Source organism: Chrysemys picta, chromosome 7 (genome assembly GCF_011386835.1).
Source record: "Chrysemys picta bellii isolate R12L10 chromosome 7, ASM1138683v2, whole genome shotgun sequence".
Classification (NCBI taxonomy): domain Eukaryota; kingdom Metazoa; phylum Chordata; order Testudines; family Emydidae; genus Chrysemys; species Chrysemys picta.
In genome coordinates, this window is record NC_088797.1 from 70,059,806 (window position 1) to 70,072,120 (window position 12,315).

The 12,315-nt window shown below is 42.2% G+C and overlaps 1 protein-coding gene across 5 annotated transcripts in view; it reads left to right on the forward strand.

Moving 5' to 3' along the window:
* The window catches only part of ANXA11 (annexin A11), a 137,943-nt gene that overhangs the window by 119,676 nt on the left and 5,952 nt on the right, over nt 1–12,315 (forward strand). For all 5 annotated transcript variants that reach the window (XM_065553387.1, XM_065553388.1, XM_008170532.4 and 2 more), the window contains 9 exons: nt 504–938; nt 1,405–1,492; nt 1,942–2,036; nt 2,501–2,614; nt 3,875–3,965; nt 4,157–4,236; nt 5,791–5,847; nt 9,119–9,212; nt 11,243–11,338. In XM_065553387.1, coding sequence (XP_065409459.1) covers nt 504–938; nt 1,405–1,492; nt 1,942–2,036; nt 2,501–2,614; nt 3,875–3,965; nt 4,157–4,236; nt 5,791–5,847; nt 9,119–9,212; nt 11,243–11,338 — 1,150 coding nt within the window. The remainder of the gene's footprint in view (nt 1–503; nt 939–1,404; nt 1,493–1,941; nt 2,037–2,500; nt 2,615–3,874; nt 3,966–4,156; nt 4,237–5,790; nt 5,848–9,118; nt 9,213–11,242; nt 11,339–12,315) is intronic.

The following is a 12,315-nucleotide window of genomic DNA, read 5'->3' on the forward strand; positions in this document are numbered from 1 at the left end:
CCCCAGGGAGGAGGGCAAATGCGTTTTACTCACAGTATCTGAGAGTAAATCCCAGCTGATATAGTAAAACAACCATGATCGGAGAAGGAATTGACCTGTACCTTCTTTGGCTTTTTGGTGTTGGTGTTAATCTGATAACCTTTTTAACTGTAAGGATGGTGTGGTTACTAGTGCTGCTTGTATGAGCATGTGGTCTATAAAGCTAGAGGCTGTGATTATGTGACTGTAGTTCTGATGGCTGAGGTAGAGAAACTTAAGAGACAGTAGCAGATATGCATGGAGTATGGTTCATTTTCTCCATGGTTGCTGTCAATCCCTTTCCTTTGGGGAAGGAGATTTTCACACATGGATATACACTTCCCTTTCCTGACTTGGGGGAGGTGACTCTCTACTTTATTTATGTATGTATTTATTTATTTATTTTTAACAGTGCCAAGTATACAGCTGAAAGTCAACACCTGATCCATCTTAATCTATATTGCTTTAATTATCTGTCATTGCAGGCTTCTAATTTGTCAGGAACCTTTGGAGGTGCCAGTGTACCACAAAGCATGTATCCTCCTGCGCCTGGAGGCTACCCCCCTGTCCCTCCTGGGGGCTTTGGGCAACCTCCGTCAGGACAGCAAGCTTCTTACGGAATGTACCCCCCACCTGGAGGAAATGCAACAGCAGGAATGCCAGCTTATCCAGGATACCCAGGCAGCCACATGCCACCACCAGGGCAGCAGCCAATGACCTACCCAGGGCAGCAACCCATGCCACTGCCTGGGCAACAGCCAATGACCTACCCAGGGCAGCAACCCATGCCACCACCTGGGCAACAGCCAATGCCACTGCCTGGGCAACAGCCAATGCCAAGTTATCCATCAGGCCCAGCTGTGAATCCCTCTATGCCTTCTTATTCAGGATCTGTGATGCCCACAATCACACCTGGAACAGTAAGATGCATTTCAGTGTGTTTAATTTTTAATTGCTGCATGTTTCCTTTGCATAAACCAGAAGCAAACTAAGTCCAATAAAATCATGGATGAAGGAGGAGGTTTGGCCAGAGAGAGCTCTTATTCAGATAGCAACAATATAAATACAGACTGGGTGACATTAAATCTCATTTTAGCAAAATATCCTAAATGAAATTTTTAAAGCGAGTTCTAAATCCCTTTTATTGAATCTACCTTTCCTAACAAAATATTTCCATTTGCCTAACGAAATGCTGTGAGGCTTTTTCTTTTCCACATGTCCACATAGTTTGAATATAAAATGAATAAACCATTTAAATGCAGTTGTAATTTTCGTCGTTTCTTCTCTGACATGGGCTGTGACTGGGGCAAGTTACTAATAATGTGAAATCCAGTTTTCTAGCTAATCCAGTATCTAACAGTTATCCTTTTTATTGGCATGACTTAGTCTGGAAAGAGAGGCACAATCACTGATGCACCAGGATTTGACCCCCTGCGGGATGCAGAAGTTTTGAGAAAAGCTATGAAAGGATTTGGTGAGTGGTCCATGGGCTTAGTTTCTGTTGAAAGTGGTATTGCAGCATTGCTCCACTACTGCCATTCTTCATTGTTATACTTGCAAAGAGTGGAATAGTTCCAGAACTATTATCCTTCCTGTAACAAACTAAACCTTTATCTGAGGTAATCAACTGGGAGAGACCACCAGAATAACCAATGTTATGAGTCTGGTGTGTTTCTTTCTGTTGTATTTGCAGTTGAGATTAGTGCTGGAAATAATTTGACAATCAGAGCATATAACTAGAATATTTGATGTAATGTCCCATCTGATACGTTGGGGATGCTGTGCAGTAAGGGTTCAATTCAGCGCCTACGAAAGTCAAGAAAGTAAAGAATTTAGCTACTGACATAAGTAGGAGCGGGATCAGACCCTAATAGAATGTGATAGCATTAAAATATCATACGTTATCACCCTTTGTGTTCACAGGAACTGATGAGCAGGCGATTATAGATTGTCTTGGAAGTCGCTCAAACAAGCAAAGGCAGCAGATCATCCTGTCCTTCAAAACAGCTTATGGAAAGGCAAGTATTTCACAGACATTAAGAGCCAACCACTACCTGCTGCCCTGCCTTTTATCAATGGGCCAACCAGTGCCAATGCTTGAAAAAAAACCCAATGTTGATATCACGCATAAAGGAATGATGGTATTGGTGGGCAGCCACCATAGCCCATGCAGGTATGGCTCCACCCTCCCTCACCTCCAGTCTGTAATCCAGTTTGGTTGCAAAGCATCAGTCCTCTTTGCTAGCTGTTCATTTTGACCCTTTGTTCGGTATACGATATTTAAAGTTCTTCTTTTTTTTTTTTTTTTTAAGTTGTTGCCAGTTGCTACCATTAGTACCATTAAGTGGAACAATTTTATATTGTGTATGTGCTACTTATTCTTAAATGTGAAAAAGTCCCAGTAAGCTGCAAGAATCTAGTGCTAGTAATTGTTAATATCTCTGATTCTGAGCCTTTTTTAAAAATTATTATTTCCAATCAGGATTTGATCAAAGATCTTAAATCTGAGCTGTCAGGCAACTTTGAGAAGACAATCCTGGCAATGCTGAAGACACCCGTCATGTATGATGTTTGTGAAATAAAGGAGGCTATAAAGGTTTGTTTAGGGAAATTAAGCCTTTAAGATTATGTAGTTTTTGTTAATCATGTTGGGTGCTTAAATTCCCCAAAAACTTGTCTTTGGATTGTGTCTCTTAAATGATTGTTTATGCCCCATCTCTCAAGTAGACAATGACCAAGTGTAACTGTGAAATAGATTTAAGGTTCTCTTTTTAATAAAAAAAAAAAAAAGAGAGAGAGAGAAACAACATTATGCAGAGGATCTGTGTTGGTGAGTCTCAGGAACTGAGTTCTAATCCTGATTCTGCCACTAACATGCAGTGTGGGTGGAGGCAAGTTATTTAGACCAACATTTTCCAGATTGGCTGCTGATTTGAGGTTCTTCCAGGCTTGGATGCCCAGGTTGAAACATGCTGGGCCTGATTAGCAGAGCTGCTGAACACCCACAGCTCCCATCGGCTTCCTTTGGGTTGGGGTGCCCAGTGCCTCTGAAAATCAGGTCCTTAGATATGTCACTTGGGCACCAAAAATTACTGGGCGAAAACTTTGGCTGTAACCTCGGCCTTGGTTTCCCTCATGAGTAAAATGGGGATATAGTTTCCTATCTCACCTAGGACTTCACATAGAATGCTTTAAATGATGGAAAGCATTATAGAAATGATGGTTATTTATTATTGAAACTTTCCAGACTGTTTTGCAACCTTTATTCTCAAGATAGTTCCATTTTTAAACATGTTAATTCTTGAACTTTTTTGATAACCTTACAAAAATGAGCTGAAATAAACATGTAAATCCCTGAATCACAGCACCAAGGTTTACATAGAAGTTCTCAGTTGCAGGGTATAAGAAAAGTAGCCAGGGGGTTGAAACAACACTTAAAAACATTAGTTGCCCTCAGAAACAGAATTGGGTCAAATTAGTCTTTCTCAAGTATTGTTCATTATAAGAAATATTAACGGTGTAAAATTTGCTGTATATAAAATTGATATAAATGATTATATCATTTAAAATACTTTTATAAGTACTTAATTAATGCCCTTAACATGGCTCTTATGTTTTCTCAGGGAAAAAAGAGCCTGTTAATATGTATTTGTGTTCTGGACATTTGTATTATGAGCAACATGTGAACTATTCAGCTGGAATATTTCTTACACAAAATAATGACTTCTGAATTGCCTAGTTTTAATTCTGACCTGGAGATAGCTCACTGCTGTAATGTATTATCATACCAAGAAACTGAGTGTCCAAGATATGCGTATGTATATTTTTTTTCCCCTCTCCTCTTCTTTGCATATAGGGTGCTGGCACAGATGAAGCCTGTCTCATTGAAATAATGTCTTCTCGCAGTAATGAGCACATTCGAGAAATCAGCAGGACCTTCAAAACAGGTTAGGCTTGACATAGTCCCAGTAACTCTACCTTTTCTGATCACCCTGCAGAGCACATTTTCATAACGATAAAGGAAAAAAATCAGAGGCCTCCACCAGGCATTGGAGGCTTTAATCACGGATTTGTAGTAAAACTGTGTACAAGCACTTATGAAATGAGCAGATATGCACAATGACTTTTGGTCTTGCAGAATTTAAGAAAACTCTGGAGGAAGCTATACGAAGTGACACATCTGGACACTTCCAGAGGCTTTTAATCTCACTTTCTCAGGTACTTCAATACTCAAGTAACACTTCCGTACAATTGTTCCTGAAAATTAGTGGACATAGTGGGGTGAGAGAGAGATGCATATCCAGCTCTTCATCTGATATAAACTGCCATCCCTCATTGGCATCAGTGGAACTGTGCCAATTTACAGCTGCTGAGGATCTGCTCTCTTGTGTTTTTAGCCTCTAAAATTGAAGTGTGCTGTTTTTTTGTAAGGCACTCTTGAATATGGCCACCACAGCAGTACATGGTCCTTACTGTGCCATGTAGTGTAAGATGGTGAAAGTCCTTTAGCAACACAGGTTGAATTATTCTGGCTAAGAAGAGACTAAAAGGATAGAAAAGACTTAAAATTATCATGTGGCCAGGCCTCAAGGCTCTAAATATTTCTCCACTTTTCCACCCGTTTCTTGTCTTGTCTTTTATAAGAAAGGGTAATATGTAGTAGGGAGACACAACTTAATTTTTAAACCACATGACAATTGTATTGAAGGTCTGCAATGGAACATGTTCATAAATGTTTGCAGAACCTGGGGCCTTAGTTTTGAACTCCGTTGTGGCTAACACAGTTCACTGTTTCTCCAGGAATCACATAACCTGCATTAAAATAAAGAAGCAAAGCGCTTAAACTAAACTTGTTTGGAAAGTAATTTTATTGTTGCATACGTGCGCGCGCACACACTTAACCTGAGTTTGGTTTTCTTTCTCTTTTTTTTTTTTTTTTTTTTCAATTTTGAAATTTTGATGCAAAATAGAGCAAGAATTTTTTGAAATTTGTTTCCTGATTTTCTAATACTGGTTTCTACTTACCTATTTGCAGTGATAAAAGGAGCAAGTACTGCAAACTTCACTCATGCAAAACTTCCAATGAAATCAGTGTATGATTTCAGAAACTGATCCCTAGTCTGGAAGATGATTGTCTGTGTTAGTGCTGGTGGGTCTTCAGAGATGAGTGAAAGAAGGGGGAAAAAATAAGCTTAACTTTAAGAAATAAAAATACGATAATATTGCTATCCTGTAACTAGAATACATAAATCCTCATGTCCCCTTCTTCATGGATTTATTTTAATTTTCTGTCTCTGTACAAGGATTAGCAGGATATTCTACCCACAACAAATTAGTTCATAACGTTTTCTGGTGGGTTTTGGATAAATGAAGATGGTAACAGTGTCATTCTTTCTGTTGTCCTTATGCTTGCACCAGTTCATTGCAACAGTAAGGCAAACACTCTCTCCTGAATTCAGGTGAACACTATTACTTGCACACAACTATGTTTTTCTTTACTTGATTACAAGTGAATCCTATATTTTTATCTGTTACTTCTATGAATAGGAATTTTATTTGCCCCAAGGTGAAAGGGTCTGCAGTTTCCTGTACCTTCAGAACCAAAATCCCCATAGTAACAAAGCAAACACGGCTTTGTTTGTCCCAGGTTATAAACATTAAAGTGTAAAGGCTTAGTGGCTTTTTTTGGGTGTGTGGGAGCTTGAGTGGAAGGGGCTGTTTTGTTAACTGAAAAGGGTGTATATTAATCGCTACTATTTGTAATTCTTTCAGGGAAACAGAGATGAAAGTACGAATGTAGACATGTCCCTTGTCCAAAGGGATGTTCAGGTTAGTAAGAGATGCTTCCTTGTGTACAGGTGTATATCTCATCTCAGTATGTGGGAGTTTAGTAGCACAATTCCCATTAAATCCAATAGGATTTGGTCTACTCAAACTGGGCACATTGAACTGAGAAATTTTTATTTGTAGTTATTCTCTTTCAAAATGTTGTTACTACTTTTGTTTAGTTGATTTTGTACAAATATTTTCTTTTGACCCTTTAAAAAAATTACTTGTAAAAATAACTGTTTAAAGATTGTTGATGATTCATTTAGGTTGGTTTTTAATAACTTCAGTCGCTTGCTGCCCCCTCCCACCCCCACCCCCTCCTGTTTCTACAAAACAATATCAAATGACGTCTGTGGCTGAGGTTAGAAATTGCTTTGGAGATCCCCACGAGAATGTGGGTACCTCCAAACATGGTTCTGCTTACTGATGTTGGCAAGCAGGAATTGTCAGGTTCATGTTTATCTGGTGTTTTACTACCAAATACTGTTGGGTGAGCCATTGCACTAATAACAAGAAAAAGTTGAACTCTGTTTTCTGTATACCTTTGTGGGTTCCAGCTCTGTGTGCCCCATCCTCCTTGCATCAGGTTATGGAAATAAAGTCAAACTGTTTTTTTATTATTATTGTAAAATGACATGGCAACATTGGTGCTTAAAAGTCTCACCTCCTTGCAATGCATGCCCTTGACTATTTTATTCTGATTACAAAGTGTGTTTTATTGGCCCAGGGCCAATGTTTCAGCCCAAAAAGGAGCCCCAAAGGACCCTGAGGTTATGTCTACATTGCAATTAGACACCCACAGCTGACCTGTGCCAGTTGACTCAGGCTCACAATGATCGGGCTATGGGGATGTTTAATTGCAGTGTAGATGGTCAGGCTCACGCTGGAGTCCAGGCTCTAGGGCCCTCCCACCTCCCAGCGGTGGGAGCCTGAACATCTACACTGCAATTAAACAGCCTCTTAGCCCGAGTCAGCTGGTATGGGCCAGTTGTGAGTGTCTAATTGCATTGTAGACAATCTTGACAGAGCAATAGAACTATGTTTCTGCTGCAGGAGACTGGAAATGGAGATCCTGAGCTAGGAGGACATAGCCCTTTCATGTTGTGGAATTGTGTTCTGTGAGATGCTCCTTATGTCCCAGTGAGTGGATTTTGAGGAATGAGATGGGAAAGGTGAAAGTGTGTTACTCCTGAGGGAATTCTGCACCAAAAAAGAAAAATTCTGTGCATATTTTAAAATTCTTCAAATTTTATTTGCCAAATAAATGGGGAGGCTCCAACATGGCATTGGGGAGCACAGGCCACTGGCTGCACATAGATAGGAGATCACTGTGCAGCTCCCACCCGGGACATGGACTCAGCGGTAAGTCTGCACCCAACCTTGAAACAACACAAGGGCAGGGCCTACCCCAGAAACACCCCAGGGCCCTGCTCTTCCATGCCAGGTGCACCAGGTGTGGGCAGGCAGGCTCAGTAAGGCATGATCCAAGTGTGGAGGGGCTTAGTGTCGGGGGATCCAGGTGTGGGTTGACAGGGTTCTGTGTGGGGCAATCTGGGTGTGGGTGGCTCAGTGAGGGATCTGGATGCACAGGGTCTTATTGAGACGTTTTGGGTGCATCAGTAATGAGACTCTGAAGGGGGGTCCAGTTGAAGGTGGTTTGGGCTCATCGGGGTGGAATCTGGGTGTGGGGGGGGGGGAATAGAGCTCGGCAGAGGGATGTGAGGGACTCTGGGAGGGGTGGGTCCAGATGCAGGGGAAGTGAGGCCCAGTGGGGTGGGGATCCAGGTGCGGTTGGTTGGGGCTTGGCAGGGTGGGGATCCAGGTGTGGGTGACACATCGGGGTGGTCCAGGTGCAGTTGGAGTGGTGCTTGTTGATGGGGGTGGGGAGGGAGAAGGTTCTTAGTGCGCGGAGGGGGACGAGGCTTGGTGAGAGGGTCTCGTTATGAGGTGGTCTGGATGCCCCGAGGGTTAGGCAGATGGGGGGAGTAGTTCCCTGTACAGTGACCCCTCCCCTGGCAGCGGGAAGCACGGGGAGGGGAAGTTTGCAGAGTTTTCTACAGCTGGGGGAGAAATCTGGGGGTGGGTCTGACACAGCCCTGGATGCCGTGCATGGGAAGAGGAAATCCTATTCTCCCCAGCCTAGCCGGGACTAGCAGCTGAGCCTGGTTTAGGGTAGGAGCTACCAGCTGGGTCTTCCCCAATCCCACCCTCTGCCCCACAGTGATTTGCCTTTCTGCTGGCTTTCCTGGGCACCTGATACATACTGCTGGAGAGGGTTAGAGGGTTACATGACCACGCTTGTGGCTTCTCTTTGCTCCCCTATCAGAAAGTCATTTTTCTGAGGGGAAGCAAAGAAATCTGTGGAGGACATAAATTCTGCACATGCGCAGTAGTGCAGAATTCTCCCAGGAGTAGAGTGTCTCTCATGGAAGGCCTCATCCAAAGCCCACTGAAGGCAATGGGAAAAGACTCATTGATTTCAATGGGCTTTTGATCAAGCTCTGATTCTGTAAATTTGTGGCTATGTTGGCGAAAGCCCTTGTGTGGTGGGTGGGAGGGAAGTATGTGAAGCAGCCACAGGCTGAAGACCAGTGTTTTTAAGTGCAATACATGTTTGGAGCAGAGGAAAACTTCCCCTTCCCAACTAACTAAACTTCCCTCAGAGCCCATTAACTCAGGATTTGTTGAGCAGGGAGAGACTTGGATCCTAATGAAATGTTTCACCTTGTCATAGCATGTAGCCACTTACTATCTGTGGAAGTGGGAGAATAAGATCTTTGTGCCAAGGACTGTGCCGTTCTCTGGGTCTGTACCATGCCTGGCATATTTAGTGTCCTAGTGTGATATAAATAGTAATAAAATTAGCTTTCTGAATCGCGAATTTCATCCTAAGAGAAAAAGGAGAATTCTGAGGAACTCCGACAGTGTCTGGGAATATTTTAGGATGAAAACTAGAACTGAACCTTATCACTGGCAAGAATTACTCTCACCCCATGTGACCAATCTTTTCTTCCTGGGGGTTTCCCCTTAAGGTGGGTACTCTGGAGCTCTTGTAGTCAAGCATCTATGCATCTTTCACTGGCAATTATGGGTGCAAATAAGGCTCATAATGTGCATAAAGGCTCAAGCTGGTGCCACTCAGGTCACTTGTTGTTCAGACCTAGTGGTCAGTGTTAGAAGAGGGGAAGTGTATAAGTGCCTAGAAGGTAGGTCTAAAAGCCACCAGACTGGGAAACTAATTAATGAAGTGTGGATTCCTTTTTGTGTTTAGGAGCTCTATGCTGCTGGAGAGAACCGTCTAGGGACCGACGAGTCCAAGTTCAATGCCATTCTGTGTGCCAGGAGCAGAGCTCACCTCAGGGCAGGTAATGGTGTCTTGATTTGCTACATAAATGTCTCCTAAGGAGCTTGGATTACACACATACACGTTGCTTTTAGCTTATCCTGCTGTGTGTGTATGTAGGCCTATATCTCTCCTAAAGATGAAACTATTATAGATGCTCATCTTTTGTCTGAATTTGTGTCTTATGAAGAAATTAAGGAGCTCTACTTAATTTTTACATTCACATGCCCGCATGGCAGTCCCACATATTCCTTGTTACAGTCATATCAGTAGCTCTTTTGGAATCTACACACAAATACTGTAATTGTTTTACAGTTAGCACCATTTTTAAATGCTGGGTATTGGGACTCTGGGGTGGCATGAGAAAGGAAAAGGTCCAGATCTCATCCTTTAAATTTAGTGCCATGCCCAATTAGTTCCCTCTATATCCAATGCTATAGTGCTCTGATCTCAACATGGGTCTTTTCTATTCTCGTCTTTTATCATCCCTAAACAATCTCCCCATTGCTACTCTCAGTGCAGCTCCACTGGTGTTAGCATGGAGCTGTAGTGTAGACAAGGTGCTTTTTAAGGGCTAGACAACATGGTGGTTAAAAACTGCTCTGCACTAGTGCTCCCACCATTGGTACCACTTGTGGAGCTACAGCAGAGGGAAATTTTAGGGAACATGTCTAGTGCAGACACAGCCATAATAGTTCAGAATGTCAGTTTGCAGCTGTAGATGATTTTGGTTGGCATTTTTCTGTCCTCCTCCCCCACAACTGAAGTTTCATCATGGTCACAGTCTGCAGTCACCCAGCTCTACATCTTGCTCATGGTACAGAGAGAGAGAGAGTCTACATATAGACCCTAGACTTCATTTTTCCTTTGGATCTCTGTAGCAACATGCTCAGCATGGCTAAGAGATGTGGCTTAGAAGTGCCCCAGGGTGACAGAGTAGAAGAGGATGCTTTTTTTTCATCCCTGGTCCTCCTTGTGATCCTGGATTAACAGAGTAGCTGTTACTGTACGACGGTCTTAAAGGTCACCTTCCAGTCTGTTGTCAAAGTTTTAAAAATGAATGGCTTAACTTTAGGGAACTGTGACTAGGCTATAAAGTCTTTATGTTGAGATTTTCAAAGGAGCCTAAATGAATTAGGCTCCCAACCTTAACCGCGGGGTTGCTAATTCAAAGCCAGCCCGGGTTGGCAATGACCAGAAAGTTGTTGTATGATTAACAGTCTCAAAGAGGCCAAGATGGAGAAGTGTGGAGAGTGAACAATCCACTGCCCCGCAGCCTCTAGATACACTAGCTAGGCTGCCTGATCATTAGGGTGGTGGCTTTGTGGTTTGTTTGGTTTTTTTAAATCCTGTTTGAATTTAAAGTTTTTTTTTTTTTAAAGTTTATATTTAGAGGTGTGTTCTAGATCTTTTTAAAGATTGGTGTGTGTGTGTGTGTGTGTGTGTGTGTGTGTGTGTGTGTGTGTATATATATAGCATATCTCGTGAGATGTCTGGGGACCACTTTGGGATCTGGGGCAAAATCAGTACTTAGTCCTGCTAGTGAAGGCAGGGGGCTGGACTCAATGACCTTTCAAGGTCCCTTCCAGTTATATATATAAAAGGCCTCTCTTTACCACAGACCCCTTTTCTGTTTGTGCTGCTGGGCTCTAAAAGGTTGTCCCCAATAGCAGGACTACGACTCCTATGTCCTTGAAGAAGGAGAAATCAAGACAGGGAGATATGAAGAAGGCATGTCCTATTTATTCACATCCACCCTTCACAATTACCATGAAGAGAAGGGGGTAGATTATAAATGCATGGCCTCTAAATGGAGTACTAAGTGTGGGGAAGTCTTGCCGGGCATGAAAGATGAACTTCCAGTTTTATTTTGAAAACTGGCAAACTAGGCCTGAAAAGCATTTGAACCACCATCACCAAATGCTACTGTAAAGGGTCTGTAAGCATAGTATAACTTCAGAGGAAGCTGACAAGTATAAGCATGAATCAATGCCCATCTTACAAGACTGGCTGCTGAAAGCTCTTTTTTTCCTTTCTTCCCCTCCCCCCCAGTTTTCAGTGAGTACCAGCGGATGTGTAACCGTGATATCGAGAAAAGCATATCTCGTGAGATGTCTGGGGACCTTGAAAGTGGCATGGTGGCAGTAGGTATGTCTTTCTTTTTGTTTCAGTGTATAGAAGCTGTTGCAGCAATGACGATAGCAGCAGGAATAGCTGCACTGTTTGCACTGCTCGTTCTAGCTGGAGATGGGGTTTTTTTGTTTGTGTTTTTTTTGTTTTCCACCAGAGGAAACCTGACCTGTATTTCCAGTTTTTCACATTTTTGTTGGGCCTTCTAGTGAACCTGCCTGCAGTTAATAAAACGTGACAAATAACTTACCTGGAAAGGAAGGGTGAGGCTTCCACTGAAGGCAGCCTCTGGACTTAAAATTAGAATTTGTTAGACAGAGGAGAGGTAATTATTAAGCATATATGGCCTCATTTTCAGACGTACTGAGCACTTTCCATTGAAGAATGGTGCGTGTTGAGTGCCTTTTGAAAATCAGGCCATTAACTTCACTGGGCTTTGGATTAGGTCCCAATTCCTTAAACAGCAGCTCAGCTGGGTCAAACTTTACCAGTTTAGAGTTGCTGTGCCTCCTCTCTGTAAAGCACATTGTTAAGGCTAATTTACTGACACATCTGTTCCAAATTACCTCCTCTAAATAACTGCCTTGCTATGACACTTGAGTGCTGCCTCCCACAGAATTATTATTTTTCTTCTTCTTCTTAATGTAATTAAGAAGTAATGGTTAACATGGTTCAACAGTGACTAGAACAGGGACGTGACAATAAAAATTTGGGCCCTGATCCTGCTGTTGCTGAAATCAATAGCAAAACTACAGCTAACTGCAACAGGAGGAAGAACAGGCCATTTGGCTGCCTTAGGATAAAGTTGCGGGTTCATTTTATGCAAGTTCCAACAAAACTTTTCAAAATGTTGAATTTTATGTAAATATCCTTTATTTTTCACTCCCTAGCTAATGTGCACACTGTGTAACCATCCTTTACTAATAATTAATTAATGTTTTTGAAATGTTTTTAGAACTGATTTCTCTCTTAGTTAACTGTGCTTATATTTCTCT